Below are 20015 nucleotides of genomic sequence, written 5' to 3' on the forward strand. Positions count from 1 at the left end.
AGTAATTTGTTAATTGTGAAAATATTTATTAAGACAGATACTTTATGAATTAGAAATAATAGCATAAAAACTAGAAAAAAAACCTAGATAAACAAAATTAACCATAAAGTAATAATCATTTCCCAGCTGAGAGAAAATCAGAGGGAAGAAACTTTGGACACAGTGTCAGCTTATGCTTGAGCACAGAGATGTTCCCGGGGCAAGGAGACCACAGCAGGCCTTCTAAACACTGGGTGCTGCCATGATAAGGTCTAAAGTGGTCCACAGGCATGGTCCATTCTCCTGAAATTGCCACAAGAAACTTCTGAGGACATTTCAGCCCTAGGACATTTTAACAATCGTTCATTCAATGTGCTTGTTAAATTGTTCAACAGTGAAAAGTATACTATATGTTTTTTAATCATTTCTGCCTTCTACACTCATTTATGTTTGATACTATGTACCTCAAAGCTGGGTACTATTCTTAATATATTTGTCTTGTTAATATGCCTCTTACTGGTGTCACAGTTATTAGAATATATAATTTTTAAGTTTTTCTCCTAGAATTTATTCAAGATTTTTCTACTCATTCTTCATTACAGTTTCAGAATCACCTTAATATTTTGTCCATTTGACTTTTCTCATTACAACCTTTGCATTAGCTTCTCATCAGGGGCTCATCGTAGCATAGGTAATAATTTACATTGTCATATATAATTGCCATTTTCATTTTTCATCCTGTGGCAGCCAATTTTCAATATTATAGCAGTAACTACATCACTTACAAGGGTGAATTTGTGTCTGCATCAGACACTTTTGCTTAGTTTAATTCAGATATTAAAGTTGAACACACCTTGTAATTTTTTTAATTGAAGTATTATTGATATACGATATTATATTGGTTTCAAGTATAAAACACAGTGGTTGAACAGTTACACATATGATTAAATCCTCATCCCCACTAATGTGGTTGCTATCTGTCAACACAGAAAGATGTTACAGACCCATTGACTATATTCTCTATGTTTTATTACTATCCCTTTGATCAACTCACATTATGATTGAGAATTTTTTGTCCTCTTTGATCCCCCTCACCCTCCCAATCCATCCACGCCCATTACTCCCCCATGGTAACTACTAGTCACTTCTCAGTGTTTCAGAGTCTGCCGTTGTTTATTCTGTTTTGCTTTGCTTCACAAAAGAAGTTAAGACATATGGTATTTATTTGACTCTATTAGCACACATGTTATAAGTTTACTTATTTATTAAGCTACTATTGACCTATGAACCATTTGAGGATTTGTGCTTTCTCAAGTTTTATGAAACATGTTTCAAATATCATCTCTAAAAATGGACTTTTGCTGATTTAATTAATCTCAGTGGACTGGCCAAAATATCTGAAGAAAACAGGGTATTGAAAAGCATTTTGCATTTCAGAAAGGTGAAATTTCTAGTCTCCTGGGTCTTCCCAGGGTTACAAATAGAACGTGGCCTTTCAGAGAAAGATCACCTGGTAAAACAGAAGAGCCCCATACACATCATCTCATGTGGCTTAGAATGAAAGTCCTCTCACCTTCAAGAAAGGACTCTCTGATGTGCCTGATGAAGGAAATTGAAGAGTATGGTATTGGCCTTTACCGAAGTAAGTCTTTGTGAGAAGTACTGATATGTGGGAGAGAGACCTCATGTCTCAGTCATCAGCATATCTGTGTTTACCCTTCATGAACATTCCTTACTTGGACTCTATTTTAATTTTTATACCCCATTGGACAAAACAGATTGTTTTAAAGGTATATAGACAGTATTTAATATTTTAGCTTTATTGTTTTTCTTATACCTTCATTATTTCATTTGATTAATTAATAAGCACTCTTCAAGGTAAAAGATTTGTATATGAGTTGTGCAAATTTAATTCAGTAAACCAATTTACACCACATATTTACAGCATATAACATAATTGTTCTCTCACCAATTTGTTTCTAGCATCATCTTATCCCTTTGCAATTGACTACGGGTTTCTGAAGTATGTTGGAAGATACGGGCAACCTCACCATCTTCACAGAATTCCTCCTGATGGACGTCTCAAGCTCCCGGGAGCTCCAAATCTTGCAAGGTTTGATATTCTGGGTGCCCTGGCTGGAAATCTAGTGACACTTACCATCATTGTTATAGATCCGCATCTTCACTTCCCAATGTACCTTTTTATAGGCAATTTATCGCTTACTGATTTGGGATACATCTCAGTTACTGTTCCCAAATCCATCACAAATTATTTTATGGGTCAGGAAATGATTTCTCTTGGAGCATCTGCTGCTCAGATATTCCTATATATTTTCTTTGGATCTGCAGATTTCTTCTTCCTTGTGGTCATGTCCTATCACCGCTATGTTGCCATTTGCCACCCTCTGCACTATGGGTCCACTGTGAGCCCCCGTTTCTGCACACAGGCGTCATGTGGCTCATGGGTCAGTGGGCTGGTCTATTCTGCTGTCCACACAGGGACCATGTTCAGTCATCCCTTCACAAAGTCCAATGTGACTCACCAGTTTTTCTGTGATATACCTCAAATTATGAGCATTTCATCCCAGGCTGTGCAATTTTCTGCGTTTGTGGCCCTTGCTGTCAGTGCCTGCATTGTATTACTTGGCTTTGTCATTTTATTTGCCTCATATGTTCACATCTTTTCAACCATGCTGCACATGCATTCTGTGGAAGCCCAGAACAAAGCTTTATCCACCTGCTCCTCCCAGATACCTACACTTACTCTGTTTGTAATTTCTGGATTGTTTGCTTGCTTTGGCCATGTTTCAAACTCACCAAGCATTCAAACCCTCCTCACAGTTATGTTCTACTTTGTGGTGTCCCCCTTAGTCAACCCCATCATCTTTATCTTGAGGAACAGGATGATTAATTCTGCTGTGCATAGAATGTTAAAGAAAGCTTTCCAGTTCCATAGAAGTGATTTTATTTCTTAACCAGAAATTAATGTTGCTCTAATCAATGTGGAAAAATGTGTACAAAAATATTAACATTCATTTTAAAGTTACATATTAGTAGTGTGGTCATTTAATAAAAGTGATGGATGTATTAATAAATTTGAAGTAAATCATGTGAACAAAATACCTGTTTGAATAAAATGAGCTATTATTTCATTTAGCCACTCTTTTTAAACACTAATTGTTATGCAGTATGTAGTGGTATCTCATGTAGTTTCATCCCATGATTTTGCAAGTGAATAAAGATCTAAATTAATAAATTTATTTCCTCTCATGTGCACTGATTTTTCTGTAAAGCTGAGATAAAAAATCAGTTCTGTTTTTCTGTAAATTAATCCATACCTATAATTTTTCACCTTATCTCTTTATTTCAGTGTATTTTCACATTCCATGGATGAACATAAAGCATGTAATTTTATTAGATACTTATAGAAAATAATACTTGTATCTGTTAATATGCCCATCCATGTGCATAAACATGCACCACATAAATCCATTTGCAGATTGTCCAACTCTTGAAGACTTAGTAAAGTAAAAGTTAATAATTGGTACACATACTAGAAAACCCTGAATGACTACTTATAGACAAATAAAAAAAAAACAAAGACAGTCCTCAACATCTCCTGTGACATCCCCGAGCCCTAAACTCCTTTTTATGTCATTCGGCTCATTTTTGGAAGCCTTCAGGGTCAGATTCCTCATACTCATAATGAATCCCTCACTGACTTCTTTCCCTTGTGTGCTCATGATTATTTCACAGGCTTACAAGCCTCTAGTTTTGACCCCTGAGGGTCATGGGTTTTGACTATTTTGGCCAACTTTAGTAGTCTCCAAACCTCACATAAACACTCTCAGGAGCAAGGATGGTCCCCTGGGGTCTCACTGGCTGCGACTGAACAATTTTTCTTTGTGGAACAAATGTGTGATTGGCCCTGCTGAAGGAATGGAGTGGGTGCAGAATAATTGCAACTATACCTGATGTTCTGACTCATAACTTACCTACTTCCTCACCTCCAGGCAGCTGCCTGACCCAGGTCCCTTCCTGGATGTGTCACTATGGCACCATCCTAGGAGCCAGGTGCCCCAGGCCCCTGATTTCAGTGGGTCATCCACAGATATGCAATATTAGAGACAAATGACCTAGGATACTTAATATTTCATGGCCTGTTTTGGTTTATAGGGGTTCCTGAGCTCAAAAGGAGCATTAGAAACATCTCCCTAGTGACTTGAGGCACCTTGAAAGTAATATTGGGAGCCATAGAATCCCAGGAAAAAGCCTCAGACTCCTTAGCTCATGCGGTTCTTTGTTTAGGAGAGCCTTGGATATGCTCACCGCTGAGGTCAGGGGCACCTCTGCTGTGCCCAGTTAGACCTGCTGTTTTTATGTTATCACCTCAGGACTAGTAGAAGGGAATTTAGAGAGGATCAAGCAGCACATCCATCTCTTTAATAAAATCACAGAAATGTAAATGCAGGACTCCTGACTGGGCCAGATGGTCAAATCCACCATGGGTGGCTGTGGCCCCAGCTGGCACCCTTCATTCCCCTCCCTGGAGTGATATTATTTGCTCTCATATTTGGACCATGTCTACTTAGTCTTCTAATTAAATCTGTCACCTCTTATTTAGAGTCCATCAAGGTCCAGATGGTAATGCAAATAGAAACCCCAATGACAGTCATCCTACATTTACCAGGGTTCACAAGATAAGCAACTCAGAGACTGAACTCAGCCTGCTGTTCCCCAGGAGTTGCCCATTGTCAGAAGGAAGCAGCCCAAATGGTCTTTGCCCTCCTCCCTAGTGACAGTGAAGGTTCCCTCTTCAGATTTGGGGTTGAGACAGGTAGGACTCAGGCAGATAAAGCTCAAGGCCCTGGTAAGGTAGTCATGGTCAAGGCTTCACAGTAAACAAGAAGTCTCACCCTGGACATCTGGGAAAATCAGCCAGAGAAAAAAGGTTTTTCTTTTCTCTTCCCTTTTATCCCAGGTTGGCCATAGCAACAGGTCCCAGCAATAACTCCCAGCCACTTACATGCTTTTGTGCTGATAATCCCCAGACAATGCAGCTCTAGTGGCATGCCCTCTTGGAGCCCTCCTGGTCAGTGGGAGTTTTACTCTTTCCTTTTCACTTTTCATTAAAAACTTTGTTGGTTGCTTCCATATTCTTGTCTGCTGACTTCTTCATAGCCTCCAAGACATGATCCTGGGAAAGCAGCATCTTCACTGGTGTCAACTTCACTTAACACATATCATTTAAAAATCATTTCTATGCAGGGAAAGCTAATGACTAGATCAACCTCCTCTACTGTAGGGATACTTCGATTTGATAGGACAGATTTATACCTGCTTTGTTTTGTTAATTGAAGATTCATGTGTAAAACCATTTCTCATTTCAGTGTGTCTTAGGAAATGGTTTAATAAAAATAATATACCTTGGAGTATATTTGGGCTTGAATATATTTTCCCGAAGGAAAGTACCATTTTTAATATATTAAAGGAGATGTAATGAATTTAGAAATCATGCATTGTTATATTATGCTTTCCAGTTGATCCTATAAGATATAGTTTCCAATTAGTTAACCATGTTAGAATCAACACCTCATGATGGTCACATAATTTTTATTATGATAGACATTTTAATTTACCAAATAATTACTGAGAAATTATGTTTGCTTATTTTATTCTGGGAATGTGATACATACCACCTTACTGTGAAATCACAGTAACTCATGAAAGAAGAATCTCTTTTGACCAGAGGTTTAAGGTGCATATTAAGAAAATTGCCAAATTGCACAAGTTTGCTGTGGAGACAAATAAAACTCAGGCCAGCACATTCCTGGATTCACTCTCTTTATTTCAGTAACACATTTTGTGATCATTTTTATCCAGTCTTGTTCAAATATAACTGACACACGTACATTTAAGGTATAAAATGGGATGATTTGATGTGTGTACATGATACAAAATGATTGCCACATCCACCGCTTCACTTAATAACCACATTTTTATTGCAATGAGAAGATTTAAGATCTACTCTTTAAGCAAGTTTCAAGAATACAATGCAAAATTATTAACTGTATTTACATGCTGTGTATTAGCTCTCCAGGATTAAGTCATCTTGTAGCTATAAGATGGTACTTTGATCACTTTCACTTACCTTCCACCCCTGTTTCCAGACCTGGGAAACAAGAATGTACTTCCAGCATTTATAAATCATTTGATTTTTGTTTATATTACACATATGATTGAGATAATATACTAAATTTTTTCTGTGTAACTTATTTCACAAAAATATTGATACATGATGAGATTTTTTTGGTTATATATATTCTTTCCTTTTTACTTTTTAATTGAATTATTGTTGACATTCAATCTTATATTGGTTTCAAATACACACACAGTTCCACATATAATAATATCCTCACCCCATGACTGGAGTTATTACCTATCAACATAGAAAGATATTGCAGAATCATTGACAATATTCTCCATGCTATACTACAACCCCTGTGTGCATATTTGTACATATGTACATATATATATAAAACAAATCAGTGTATTCACACGTTGATGGAAACTTTTGTTGTTTGCACGTCTCACTGTTATAAATAGTGCTGCAATGAGCACAGAGGAAAGATACCTCTTTGGCAAAGTGATGCCATTTCCTTCAGTTACATACCCACCTAGCCTGTCAATTAGTTCAGTGTTTGGTTGTTCCTAGGAGGCTCTTGAAAGAGGCTCACCAATATAATTGTCATGTCAACCATAGAGATCTGTATTGTAATTTTGATTATAAATATTTGTCCATCGTGTGCATAGAAAAGACACTGGTCATTACCACAGAGGAGGGTAGTGAAGGGATTGATGAACTACAGGAAAGGAGAAAAGTAGTGAGATTGTGGCTGATGGTAACATGACTATATTTATGTATGTGTATATATATATGTGTGTGTATACATATATATATATACATACATGTCAGAAGTCCTTTAAATGTATTAAAGATTTTGTACTTTATTGTATGTACCACATCACACAAAAAAAGAAAAACAAAGAAATAAATAAATGGCTGTCCAGAGAAGTTGTTCAGAGCTAACCTGAACTTAAAGGAAGGTAAATTAATCATTTTACATAAAACAATGTGCATATAGAACATTAGGATTTTCATATCCTACTTTGTATGACCAGGAATAAATGTAGTGATTAAGTAAAAATTATAGGCAGGTGTTATTCTCCACATAGTGGTAGCTTCATTCATTCAGTAAGCAGTGCAGAAGGACGGGAGAGCTGAACAATGACACAAGGCCTGGCCCAAGGCAGTGGGGCCGTCTGAGCATCTCCAGCTCTCAGGCTCAACCTAGGCTCACCCTTGTGGTTTGTGCAGCCACCTGATCTCTATCAACAACTACAGAATAGACGAATTAGGGAATTCCTGTTGGATGGTGCAGACATGGCCTCACTGCAATATCATACAAAACATAGATGGATAAAAATTTAGCTTTTACCACTGAGGCTAGTTGTGAGAGTTCCTATGTTGTTGTAGGTACTACTAGGAATGGGGAAAATGTGTGAAATACATGCCAGAGAATGTATCCTGTTCCTAACAGTATTTATTTTACGTGATTTCAAGTGGAAGAAGATAGCTCATCGAATACAAAACAAAACAATAGGCAGGTGCATTAGTTAAGTCACTCCTAAACTTTCCTCAATTGCAGTCTGTTTCTGTGGCACTTTCTATGGACAATTGTGATTTTGCAATGAATTCTTCTGCTCCTCTAATGAACGTGATGATGGAGCTTTCTAGAACAATTCAGAACTGAACCAGATGCCCTATGCTCAAGAGTTTATGCATATTTAGAGGACCATGATTTCTTTAGACTCCTGCTTCTGAAAAGCTAAAGCCAAGTAACTCACCTTCCTCCTTATCCCACTACATTGGGATTAACATGAAAATGAGATCCACCAATGTCCATAGAATATTGTTCCAGAAACATTGTCCCAACTTCTTCACACTGCAAATTTCAATCAAAGTTCATCAATGAAGGATCAACTACGAATCATCATCCTGTGATGATTTAACAACAATACAAATTGTAAGAAACTCCTCAGTCTCACTGATGTCCGATGTGAAAGAACAACTCCGTTAGTATTTAAAAATATATTATTTCTCCAGCATTCTCAAATATAGTTAAAATGTTTTCTGTACTTCTTTAATCAGAACTCTTTTCAGAGCTGACTTCATATCCTTATTTCTCAGGCTGTATATGACAGGGTTCATGGTTGGAGACAACATAGTATAACAAACAGACAAAAGGAGGTACAGAATGGTCTGAGAGGGGGACAGCGGCTTCAAGTAGGCCAAGGCAGCTGTGAAAGTGAACAGCGCCACAACCACCAGATGAGGGATGCATGTGGACAGGGTTTTGGACCTTCCCTCCTTGGAGGAGATCTTCAGGACAGCAGAGAAGATGTTGACATAGGAATATGAAATGAAGGTGAAGCACATTATGGTCACAATTGCAGCTATTAATGTCACTGATGTTTCATCTATGTTCATTTTGGGATTTGAGATCAACATAATCTGAGGGATATCACAGAAGAAATGATGGATTTTATTGGAACTGAAATTTGTTGAAAATGTCGCTGAGGTGTGCATGGCTCCATAAACCAATGCACTGACATATGAAGCCACAACCATTTGCCCACAGGCCCCCTTGTTCATGATGGTCTCATAGTGAAGGGGGTGGCAGATGGCCACGTAGCGGTCATAGGACATCACTGTGAGGATAAACAATTCAGCAGCAGCAAAACCTGCAAAGAACAGCACCTGGAAAACACATCCAAGGAAGGATATTGTGTTCTTGTTCATCAGGGAATTGAGAGCAAATTTAGGAACAGTGACAGAAATGTAGCAGAGATCTGTGAGTGACAGGTTCTTCAGGAAGAAGTACATGGGTGTGTGAAGCAGAGGATCCCAAGTAATGAGGATGATGATGAGTCCATTTCCTAATAGGGCTGCCAGGTAGACCATGAGGAACAGGATGCCTTGTAGGTTTTGCATCCTCGGGTCTTCAGACAACACCAGAAGAAACTCAGTGACTCCTGTGTAGTTGATCATCACATCCATGGTGTGTTCCCAAGTGTCACTGATGTAAATGAGGCTCACATAAGACACCAGGCAAAGGTGCCTCCATGTCCCAACTCCACACAAAGAAACAACAAACAAAAACCTATAAAACTGCATTTGGAGTGAATTACTGGTAGCTAAGGCTAATTCATCCTAAAATGTATAATAACATTATTGTGCAATGGAATTTGGCTGTTTTTAAAATGACAGCAATTGGATGTTTTTATGAAGGAAATGTCTGTCTTGCAAAATTATTGCAATATAGAACGTGAATCACTGGGAATCTGCTGTAATCAGGGAGCGCCTCTCCATTACATTGCTCTGTACTGTTTCTTTTTAAAGTTGTAAACTCAAAACTTGCTTTATAGTCCTTGGTGCTTTGCCAGAACTATCTGTGTTCTCTGAACATGTTCGTATATTAGTAGAAGGTTGGAGTGTCCATAGTTAATATTTCAAATGTTATTATATTCATAAGTGAAACTGCATATATTAGGATTTTCCATAGAGGGCTACTCAGTTTCATACTGTAATGGCAAATGAGACAAAAATATATACCCCTAACTGGAGGTGAAGAATAAACTGCATGTTCTCTTTCATAGGTCTGTATCTCCATGTTATATCACTATAATATAGGGAACATAATGTGATAAATATTTGTTGAAAGATAAAATGTACAGATATTATGTGCACATAGTAAGAAGTCAGTAACAGTGCAAATTTTTGTTACACTTTCATATAATGAAAATGCTGGCTTATGGACAGGTTTATCCCACATAGTGTGTTTGTGATCTATTGTGTCCACAGTGATTTTAAGTCACACAGAATTCCTGGCATTGTGGATATTGCGTCTGCCAGTCACCTGCCAAAGAAATGAAACCTTGCACACAATTTTCCACCTTATGGTTCCTCATCTGATAAAAAAAAAAAGGAGTAAATAGAGGCAGGTCCTCATAGGGGGCTTTGGAGCATTAAGTCAGATCAAAGGTAAGGAGACTTATTTATTACTCACAGTGTACCGATTATTTCATTTATTCCTTACAGTGTATCAAGGATTTTATTCTAGGAGAACACAAATGCAATGGCTCCGTGCAATTAAACAATAGCAGGACTCGGATTTGCCCAACACCTGGGTGAACTCTGTGCTGGCTTTGTAATATACAAAATGAAATGGACAAAATATATGTAACCTTTTAAAGTACTTTCAACATATATTAAATGTTAAGGTAATAGGTATGGGTACTGTGCAATTTGATGGTGGCAAAACGTAAATCACATACTTTACTGCCATTTCCCTTGATGGTTTGCATATACACATGCATGTTTGTCTAAAATATTGATGAATTGGTACATTGTGATTGTCGTGTTATCAAAATAAAACTGAAGATTTCATTGGTTTTCAATGATGATTTTTTCATTGTATGTATGTAACACTTCTTTTTTAACCTTCGTCATGACAGAACATTTAGGTGTATCAGTATCCTGCCTATCGTGAATAATGCAGCTGACCCTGGGAGTGAAAGGAGGACATTTATAATAGAAAAGTTTCCCTAAAGGTACTTTCCCCAACCCACTGCACTGTACTTTATGTTCATCCACTTTTAATATACTAAATGTTTTATTTATTTTCTATGACCACAAGTATAACAAAATATTTATTCATTGTTGTATTTTCAAAAACCAGACAGAACCAGCCAAAAAATAGCTGGGTCATAGATATTTGTTGAATTAAAACACATGAATGAATAGATTTAAGTATTTTAAAAGAGCTATTTTTATTTTCTAGAATCCATACAGTTTAAATTTCTTTATTATCAATATTCATCTCTAAGCTTGTTTCTGGTATTACACCTTTAAGTAGATGTGTCATCATAGATGATATTTATTATAATAATTTATGCAAAATGTATTAAATTATTGCATAATTTGATATAACATAACATAATTTGCTAGCTTTTGAATAGATTTTCATTAGATTTCACAATTAACTGTTCTCATTACTAGGAGTTAAATACTATGTTGAGATAAATTAGAACCTTCAAATGTACAAAATTCTAATTGATACTCGATGATGACAATGAGCACTTGGCAGTGATCAGAACTGAATAAAAAGTGAGAAATATTTTTCCATTTCTATAGACAATGGCACATCAAACTGTGGGGAGTTTACTTACACAGTGGTTATGTGTCAGTCTGTGATGTGATGACTTTTTTATGGGAAGGTTCCTCTGTTTTTCCACAGCTTTGTCACATTCATGTGTGGATTTGAAGCTGTTGTTCTTTATACTGGCTTCACATTCTGACAAAATAATAGAAAAAATCATTATATTTGTACCAACCTTGAAACAGAAAGGTCAACTATCAGTCACAAGAGGATGGAGACTCTCAGCAGATCTGAGCAGTGAGTGGCCTCCTGGAATAAGATATGAACTGAGTGGCCTAACATGTCACTTCTTTTCAAAGCCTGGACCAGCCAGGAGTGACGTGATTAGAGACCAGAGTCCAGGAGTGACCTAGAAACTAAACGAGTTCATCATGTTGATTAAGCCCATGGGAAACAGACAGTATAATGTTAAATTTTGTGTAACAATTGAAGTGGTATTGGTAGCAGGTGGGTTACTCATAAAGGGGAAAAAGTAATGAAAACTCTTTCTAAGGGACATCAAGGCAAAGACTTTCCTATATACAATCCATCCTTAGAGCAGAGAACTGTCCCATGGAAACTTTACTGAACACATGGTTTCTGATAAGGCATTTTATGCAACACAAGCTAACAGCTGTATATATCTCCACTACAGTAAGGTTATTATTATTTATAGGGGCACAACTTATGCTTTTCTCAAGTGATTACATGAAGTTTTACATCTAATATCCCTTTCTGATTTTAATGTTGGGTAATATTTTAAGAAAAATAATATATCTTGGAAAATACATATATTTGAACTTGAATTTATTTTCTATAAGGAAATTTCTATTTTTAATATACCTAAGAGAGGGTTCATTTATATATCTAGGATGGTTTTCATATGTAGTACCTCTGATCTTTTAATATACAATTCCCTATTTGTTAACCACTTTGGAATAAACAACTCATGATTTTCATATAATTCTTATTAAGATAGACATTATAATTTATTATATAAATAGTGGGAGATTATGTTTGCTTATTTGATTCCAGGAAGGTGACACTTGCCACCTTACTGTGGAATCACAGTACCTCATACAGGTAGAATATGTTTTCAACAGAAAGGTAAAGGTATAAGTTTAGAAAATTGCCCATTTGCACAAGTTCACTCTGGAGCTAAATCAAACTCAGGCCCTCCTGAATTCACTCGTGTTGATTCAGGAATATATTTTGTGATCAGTATCATCCAGCCATACTCAAATATAATGGACACATATACACTTAAGGTGTAAAATGGGATGATTTGATGAGTATACTTGTTACAAAATGATTACCACATGTGAGCTACCACATCCAGCACTGCACATCATAACCATGTCTTTATTGTAATGAGAAGGTTTGAAGTATACTCTTTTAGCAAGTTGCAAGAATACAATGCATAAGTATTAACTGGAGTTATGCACTGTATATTAGATCTAGAGGATTTAGTGAATTTATATCTGGAATTTTGTACTTTGACCCTCTTCATCTAGCCTCACACTCCCATTTCCAGCCGTAGCATACACAACGTACGCCTAGTTGCTATGAATCGTTTGATTTTAATTTATATTCCACGTGCAAGTGAATGAATATACTAATTTTTTCTTTGTGACTTATTTCACAAAGCAGAATATACTCTATGTTTATCCATGGTGGCACAAATGGCAATATTTCCTTCTTTATGGCTGTATCAGATTCCAAGTTGTGTGCTCTACATTACAATTTTTTAGAACATAAATATGTTGATGGAACCTTCTGCTGTTAGCATGTCTTGGTGTTGTAAATAGTGCTGCAATGAGCATGGATGGCAGATACCTCTTTGACACAGTGACTTAGTTTCCTTCAGATATGTACCCACTTCCACTGTCAAACAAGTGAGTGCAGAGCTGGTTCACAGCAGGATTCTGCAGGAGAGTAACCAATGCATTTCTCAAAGCCAAACAGAGAGGTCTGCAGTATCATCTTGATTATGAATTTCAATCCATCACTTGATCAGAGAAGACACTGGTGGTTGCCACAGGGGAGGGTGGTGAGGGGACTGATGAGCTAAGGGAAGGTACAGAGATTCTGCTATCACTTCACATCTTGATCTGGAGGATGGTAACCTGAGTGTATATCCTCATGTCTAAATTCATTTAAATCTGCTCTAGAATTTGTGCATTTTATTATATGTACTTCACAAAATGTAAAAACAAATCAATAAATAAGTATTCTGTCCAGAGAAAGCCCATTTTCTTCAGAGCTAACGTCAATTTAAAGAAAGAGAAATTAATCATTTTACATGAAACAATATGCACATAGAATGTTTGAGTATTTTCATATGCTACTTTGTATAACCAGGAATAAATGTAGTGATTAGTAATAATGAGAGGTAGGTGTTATTCTTAATGTAACGGTAGCTTTAATCACTTAGTAAATAGTACAGATGGGCAGGAGAGCTGAACCATAACACACAGCCTGGCTCAGGCAGCAGGGGCCATCTGGGCATATTCAGCTCTCAGGCTCAACCTCGGGCTCATCCTTGTAGTTTGTGTGACCACCTGATCTCTATCAACAATTACAGAATAGAAGAGTTAGGGAATTCCTGTAGGATGCTGCAGACATGGCCTCACTGCAATGTTGAACAAAACATAGATGGCTGAAAATGTGACTTTCATCACTGAAGCTAGATGTGAGAGTTCTATGTTGTTGTAGGTACTACTATGACCAGGGAAAATGTGTGAAATGCACGTGTGAGAGAATACATCCTGTTCTTAACAATTTTTATTTTCTGCAGACAGTGATTGTTCATCAACTACAAAACAAAGAAATAGGCAGTTGCATTGGTTAAGTCACTCCTCAACTTTTCTCCATTACAGTCTGATTTCATGGCACTTTCTGTGGACACTGGCAGTTTTGCAATGAATCCTTATGCTCCACTAATGAAAGAGATGATGCAGCTTTCTGGAACAATTCAGAAGGACCTAGATGCCCATTGCTCAAGAGTTCACAATACTCAGAGGACCCTGATTGTTTTAGACTCATGGTTCTGAAAAGCAAAAGCCAAATAACTCATCCTCCTTTTTCTAATCCCACTAAATTGGGACTAACCTGTAAATGGGCCCCACCAATATTTCGAATATTCTTCCAGAAACATTGTTCTAACCACTTTCATACTGCAAGTTTCAATCAAGGGTTATGAACCAAGGCTCAACTATGAATCATCATCCTGTGATGATTTTCAAAAACATAAATTGTAAAACACTTCTCTGCCTCTTTGATGTCCAATATGAAACATGCACCTCTGTTAGAATTTAAGAAATGTGCCATTTCCCCAGCACTCTCAAATATAGTTAAAATATTTTCTTTACTTCTTTAATCAGGAGTCTTTCCAGAGCTGCCTTGATATCCTTATTTCTCAGGCTGTATATGACGGAGTTCATGATTGGAGACAACACAGTATAAGAAACAGACAAAAGGAGGTCCAGGATGGTCTGAGAGGGGGAGGGTGGCTTCAAGTAGTCCAAGTCTGCAGTGAAAGTGAACAATGACACAACCACCAGATGAGGGATGCATGTGGACAGGGTTTTGGACCTTCCCTCCTCGGAGGAGATCTTCAGGACAGCAGAGAAGATGTTAATGTAGGAATATGAAATGGAGGTGAAACACATTATTGTCATAATTACAGCTATTAATGTCACTGATGCTTCATCTATGTTCATTTTGGGATTTGAGGTGAAAATAACCTGAGAGATATCACAGAAGAAATGATGGATTTTATTGGAACTGAAATTTGTTGAAAACATCTCTGAAGCGTGCATGGCTCCATAAACCAATGCACTGACATATGAAGCCACCACTATCCGACCACAGGCCTCCTTGTTCATAATGGTCTCATAGTGCAGCAGGCGGCAGATCACCACATGGTGGTCATAGGACATCACTGTGAGGATGGCAAATGCAGCAGCAGCAAAACCTGCAAAGAACAGCACCTGGAAAACACATCCAAGGTAGGATATTTTGTTCTTGTTCATCAGGGAGTTGAGACCAAATTTAGGAACAGTGACAGAGATGTAGCAGAGATCTATGAGTGACAAGTTCTTCTGGAAGAAATATATTGTTGTGTGAAGTTGAGGGTCCGACGTAATGACTATGATTATGAGTCCATTACCTATCAGGGCTGCTAGGTAAGCTACAAGGAACAGGAATCCAATAATGTTTTGCATCCTCAGGTCCTCAGAGAATCCCAGAAGGGGAAACTCTGTGACTCCTGTGCAGTTGATCATCACATCCACTGTGTGTTCCCAAGTGTCACTGCTGTAAATCAAGTGCACATGAGCCACTGGGTGATGGTGCCTCCATGTCCCAACTACACAGAGAAAACAGCTTTGGAAGAGAAATTACATGTATAGAAGGCCAATGAATCCTAAAATGCATTTTAACCATTTTGTGGAATGTAGTCTTGCTGTTTTTACAATGAGAGCAAATAATAAATTTTTATGTAGGAGAAAGTGTCACTTACAAAATTAATGAAATATAAAAAGTGAATCAGTATGAATCTTCTATAATCTGAGCCAGGAAAAATCCTCTCTATTATTTTATCTAACTGTATAATATTTTATTTTGTGTTGTATTTTATTGTGGTAAAAATTAATTAAATGTCTTTAATGCACTTTTTCAATGGGAATGTGACTTTATAACAATGCACAATTTTTCACAAAGATTTTCCTGTTGGCAGGCATCTAGGGTGTTTTCTGATATTTTTCCAGTACATTTAACAGTGTGAGTATAGGATACACATTATCATCATTTACTAGGCAATCATTTACTTAACGTTTTAGTATGACATGAGGAAAAGAAGTCATAATTGGGAAAAGACAAAATCATCTCCCTTTTTTGGGTAGATGATGATTGGCAACATATAAAATCCATGATAAATGATAAATATTGCATTAGAATGAATATGAGAATCCAACAATGTTGTTGGGTCCAAGATCAACATTTAAAAAATCAGTGGTATTCTTGTATACTAACAAAGCCAATTAGAATATTACATTTGAAAATTCAGTTTGAATCCAAATTCCAAGAGGCATTTTAGAGAGCCTTCATAGCTTATCCTAAAATTCATATGGAAGTATATGCTTCATTTTCTATTATCATGGACACCCGATCAATGCTATCATATAATATATTATCTTCAGTGCCTTGCTATTTTCACCTACTGTTATTATTTTTTGAGATTCATTTTAATATATATAGATTTTTAAAAATGTGAAACTCAATACTTGTCCTCAGTTTCCTTGATGGTTTTCCAGGGCTGCTTATGTTCTCCAAATATATTCCTATATTAATAAAAGGTTGAAATATCCATAATTAGTATTTCAAATATTAAGATAATCAATAATGAAATAAGGGATATATTAGGATTTTCCATAGAGGGCTGCCAAGGTGAGAATGGCAGCAGTGAAGGGGGCCACCACCCATGTGCCACTAGAGGTAATGATTAAACCTCACATATTTCATCACAGGTTCAGGCTCCATGGTATATCTCTGTGACACTGAGAATGTAATATGATAAGCTACATATATTTATTGAGAGATAGAGTGTATTGAAATTATGTGCACTTAGTAAGAAATCAATAATATTTCATGCCATGAAAATGCTGGCATAAGGACTGGCTTATCCCACCTAGTGGGTGTATTATTTACTGTGCCCAACACTGATTTTAATCTTTGGTGGAGACAGAGTTCCTGGCATCGTGAACATTGCATCTGCCAGTCACCTGATGAAGATATGAATCCTCGTGCAGACCTTCCCACCTTATGGAACTTCATCTGAAAAACAGGAGGAAACAGGTATCAAGAAGCTCTCTTGGAAATTGAATCTGAGTCTATAATTTTTTTATATACATTTCCCCATTCTATACCAATGGCCACAGTTTCCTCCACATCGGCTTAGGGAGCTTTATACTTTCATGGGGATTATGTGACAGCCCAGAATGCACTGAATGAAAATTCAGATGGTTGCTCTTTCTTTTATCACATACGAGTCACTTTTATATTTGGGTATGAAAGCATTGTTCTACATAGCTCCAACAATTCTGAAAAGTTAAAAGATACCAACCTCATAATGGAGAAACAACTTTCTGTCACAGAGAGCATGGGAAACAGTGGCAGATCTGAGCAGTGCATCACCTCCTGGCACACTGTGGACTCTGAATCCAAGCAGTGTCCTAACATTTCACTTCTTTTCAAGGCCTGGAACCACCAGGAGGGACAGGACTGGAGAGAATCCAGTGGTGACATGGCTTCGAAACTAAGGGACTTCAGCATGTTGATTAAGCCCATGAGACCAGACGGGGTGCCTTATATTTGTGTGAAGGTTGAGATGGTCTTGGTGTCAGGGGAGTGAGTTGGAAGGGGAATAAAGCAATGAAAAGTCCATGTAGAAAAGATCTTCAGTGACATCAAGGTAAAGTCTATTGCATACCCAAAAGTCTTCAGAGCAGAAGAAATGCATAGCCTCCCCATGGAAACTTCATCCAAATATATGTATAGAACACTTAAGACTCACCAGCAAATCAAACTGTTTAAAATGAGCATATATCTGAGTTGACATTTTTCAACAGAAGTCTTACAAGGGGCCAATACTTCATGAGGAGGTGCTTAATAGCATTTTCATTATGAAAATGAAAATCAAAACTACAATATTACCTCACATATATTACATGGGCTATTACCAAAATTCAGAGATTGTAAGGGTTGCTGTGGGTGTGGATAAAAAGTACACCTAGTACACTCTTGGTGGGAAAGTAAATTGCCACAGACACAAGTCAAAACAACATGGTAGCCCCCCAACATTAAAACTAGGACTACTATATGATCCAGCAATCCCTCTTCTGGACATGTACATGGTGGAAATTAAGTAGCTATCATGAAAGCTAGAGGTACCTGCGTGTCACTTCAGTGTTATTCACCCTCTCCAAGGCATGGAAACCACTTTTAAGTGTGCTTCACAGATGAATGGATATGGTGGCCCATACAGTGGATATACTGGAATGTCTATAATTTATGATTATTTCATTTTCCCTCTTTATTGACTATTTCTCATATAGTGACTTTCTTAGTTTCTGTGAGGTTTTGACAAAGCTTATATGCTTTGATAGCTGTACAACCCACCCCATATTCTTTTGTGGTTTCCATTTGTATGGAATATAGTTTTCCATCTCCTCACTTTAAGGCAATGTGTGTCTTTGGGCTACAGTGACTCTCTTGTAGGGAGCATGTAGTTGGGACTTTCTTTTTTAATCCATTCATCCACTCCAAGTCATCTAATGTCTCTTTCCAATTTGTAATTTATTACTATTCACGTATTGTGTGAAAGTTAAAATTTTAAGTGTGTGAAAAAGAACATCAAAATCCTACACATCAGGGGCAGAGCAAACATGGAGACATGAGTAGTTCAGTGGAAATCTCCTCCACAAATATATATATTTATGAAAATTCAATAGATATAACTATTCCTAAAAGAGACACCAGTGGATACAGTACAACAGTTAAGATACGTCTACATCTGTGAAAACTCAACATCACATGAAGGGGGTAAGACACAAGCCGTGGCCCAGTGGGACATGAGCATCCCCCACCGCAGAAACCGGTGGGAAGAAAGGAGTAGGAACGGATAGGGAGTGAAAGCCAGGACTGCTAAACAACCAGCTCTAGAAATCCTCACTCGGAGCACAGACACAAGGTGCACGGGGGTGCTGCATATTAGAGAAATGGAAAAGCAAAACATGTGGGCAGAGCCCCTGAGACAAATGAAAAGTGAGTGCTTTTTGCAAGTCTTAAAGAGACAGGGATCCCACAGCTGGATGACGTCATCCCGGCACACAGCCAGCAACTGGGAAAACCAGGGAACCTTAGGTGCCCTAACTCCCTGGGTGGCAGCACAGCTCTGAAGCCCCTCATGGCACTAAGCAGCCAGCCAGTTGCTCCACTAACTGGCACAGACCCTGACACATCAGCCCATTAGTGGCAACGCATGCCAGGGGCGTCATAGCCAGAGGGGAATGGGAGTGTCTTGTGCATGCCAGAGCACCAGAGGGGCCAGGATGGTCCATTCAATCCCACCATTTTGGCAACAGAGTGTCCTGGGAGTGGCCTGCTTGCACCGGCAGTGGCGGTGCCAGAGAGGCCCAGGAGTGGCCAGTGGGAGATGGTGGTGGTGGCAGAGGTGCAGCCCAGGAGCAGCCACCCTTTCAGTAGGTGACTGGAATCACAGCCTGACACACAGGTGACTGCGCCAGACCCAAAGGCTGGTGCCGGCACACAGCTGCCGGACAAGGGAGCCGCTATCATGGAAGAGTGCACCAAGCATGCCTGCCAGTCCCCACAGGGCACTGTGCTGCTCTGACTGAGAACACGCCCACAGCAGCTTAGGAGACAAACCTGGTTGTTGCTCCAGGATTGCGGGTAAGTGACACAGGCAGCAGAGAAGGGCAAGGCATCCAGCAAGCATAAAAGAACTTTCTTCTCCCAGCTGGCACACCTGCAACCTGCCTACAGCCACCACTATCACAATGAAAAGGCAGAAAAATTTAGTCCAGTCCGAAATAGTCTAGACAAATCCAGAGAGAGTATCTGCAGAGAGAGACCTAACCAGTCTCCCTGAAAAAGACTTCAAAATAAAAATCCTAACATGCTGATGGATCTGCAGATAAACATGCAAGAGCTAAAGGAGCAAGTACTGAGGTAGATGGCAGAAATAAAACAATC

General features: G+C 38.1%; 1 protein-coding gene across 1 annotated transcript in view; it reads left to right on the forward strand.

Annotated features, from left to right (window-relative positions):
* Positions 1-1536: 1536 nt before the first annotated feature.
* Positions 1537-20015, forward strand: part of LOC140846059 (olfactory receptor 14A16-like) — a 121897-nt gene continuing 103418 nt past the window's right edge. The window contains exons 1-2 of the mRNA XM_073221470.1: positions 1537-1621; positions 1963-2092. Of these exons, the coding sequence (XP_073077571.1) occupies positions 1537-1621; positions 1963-2092 (215 nt within the window). The remainder of the gene's footprint in view (positions 1622-1962; positions 2093-20015) is intronic.

This window comes from Manis javanica, chromosome 14 (assembly GCF_040802235.1).
Source record: "Manis javanica isolate MJ-LG chromosome 14, MJ_LKY, whole genome shotgun sequence".
NCBI lineage: Eukaryota > Metazoa > Chordata > Mammalia > Pholidota > Manidae > Manis > Manis javanica.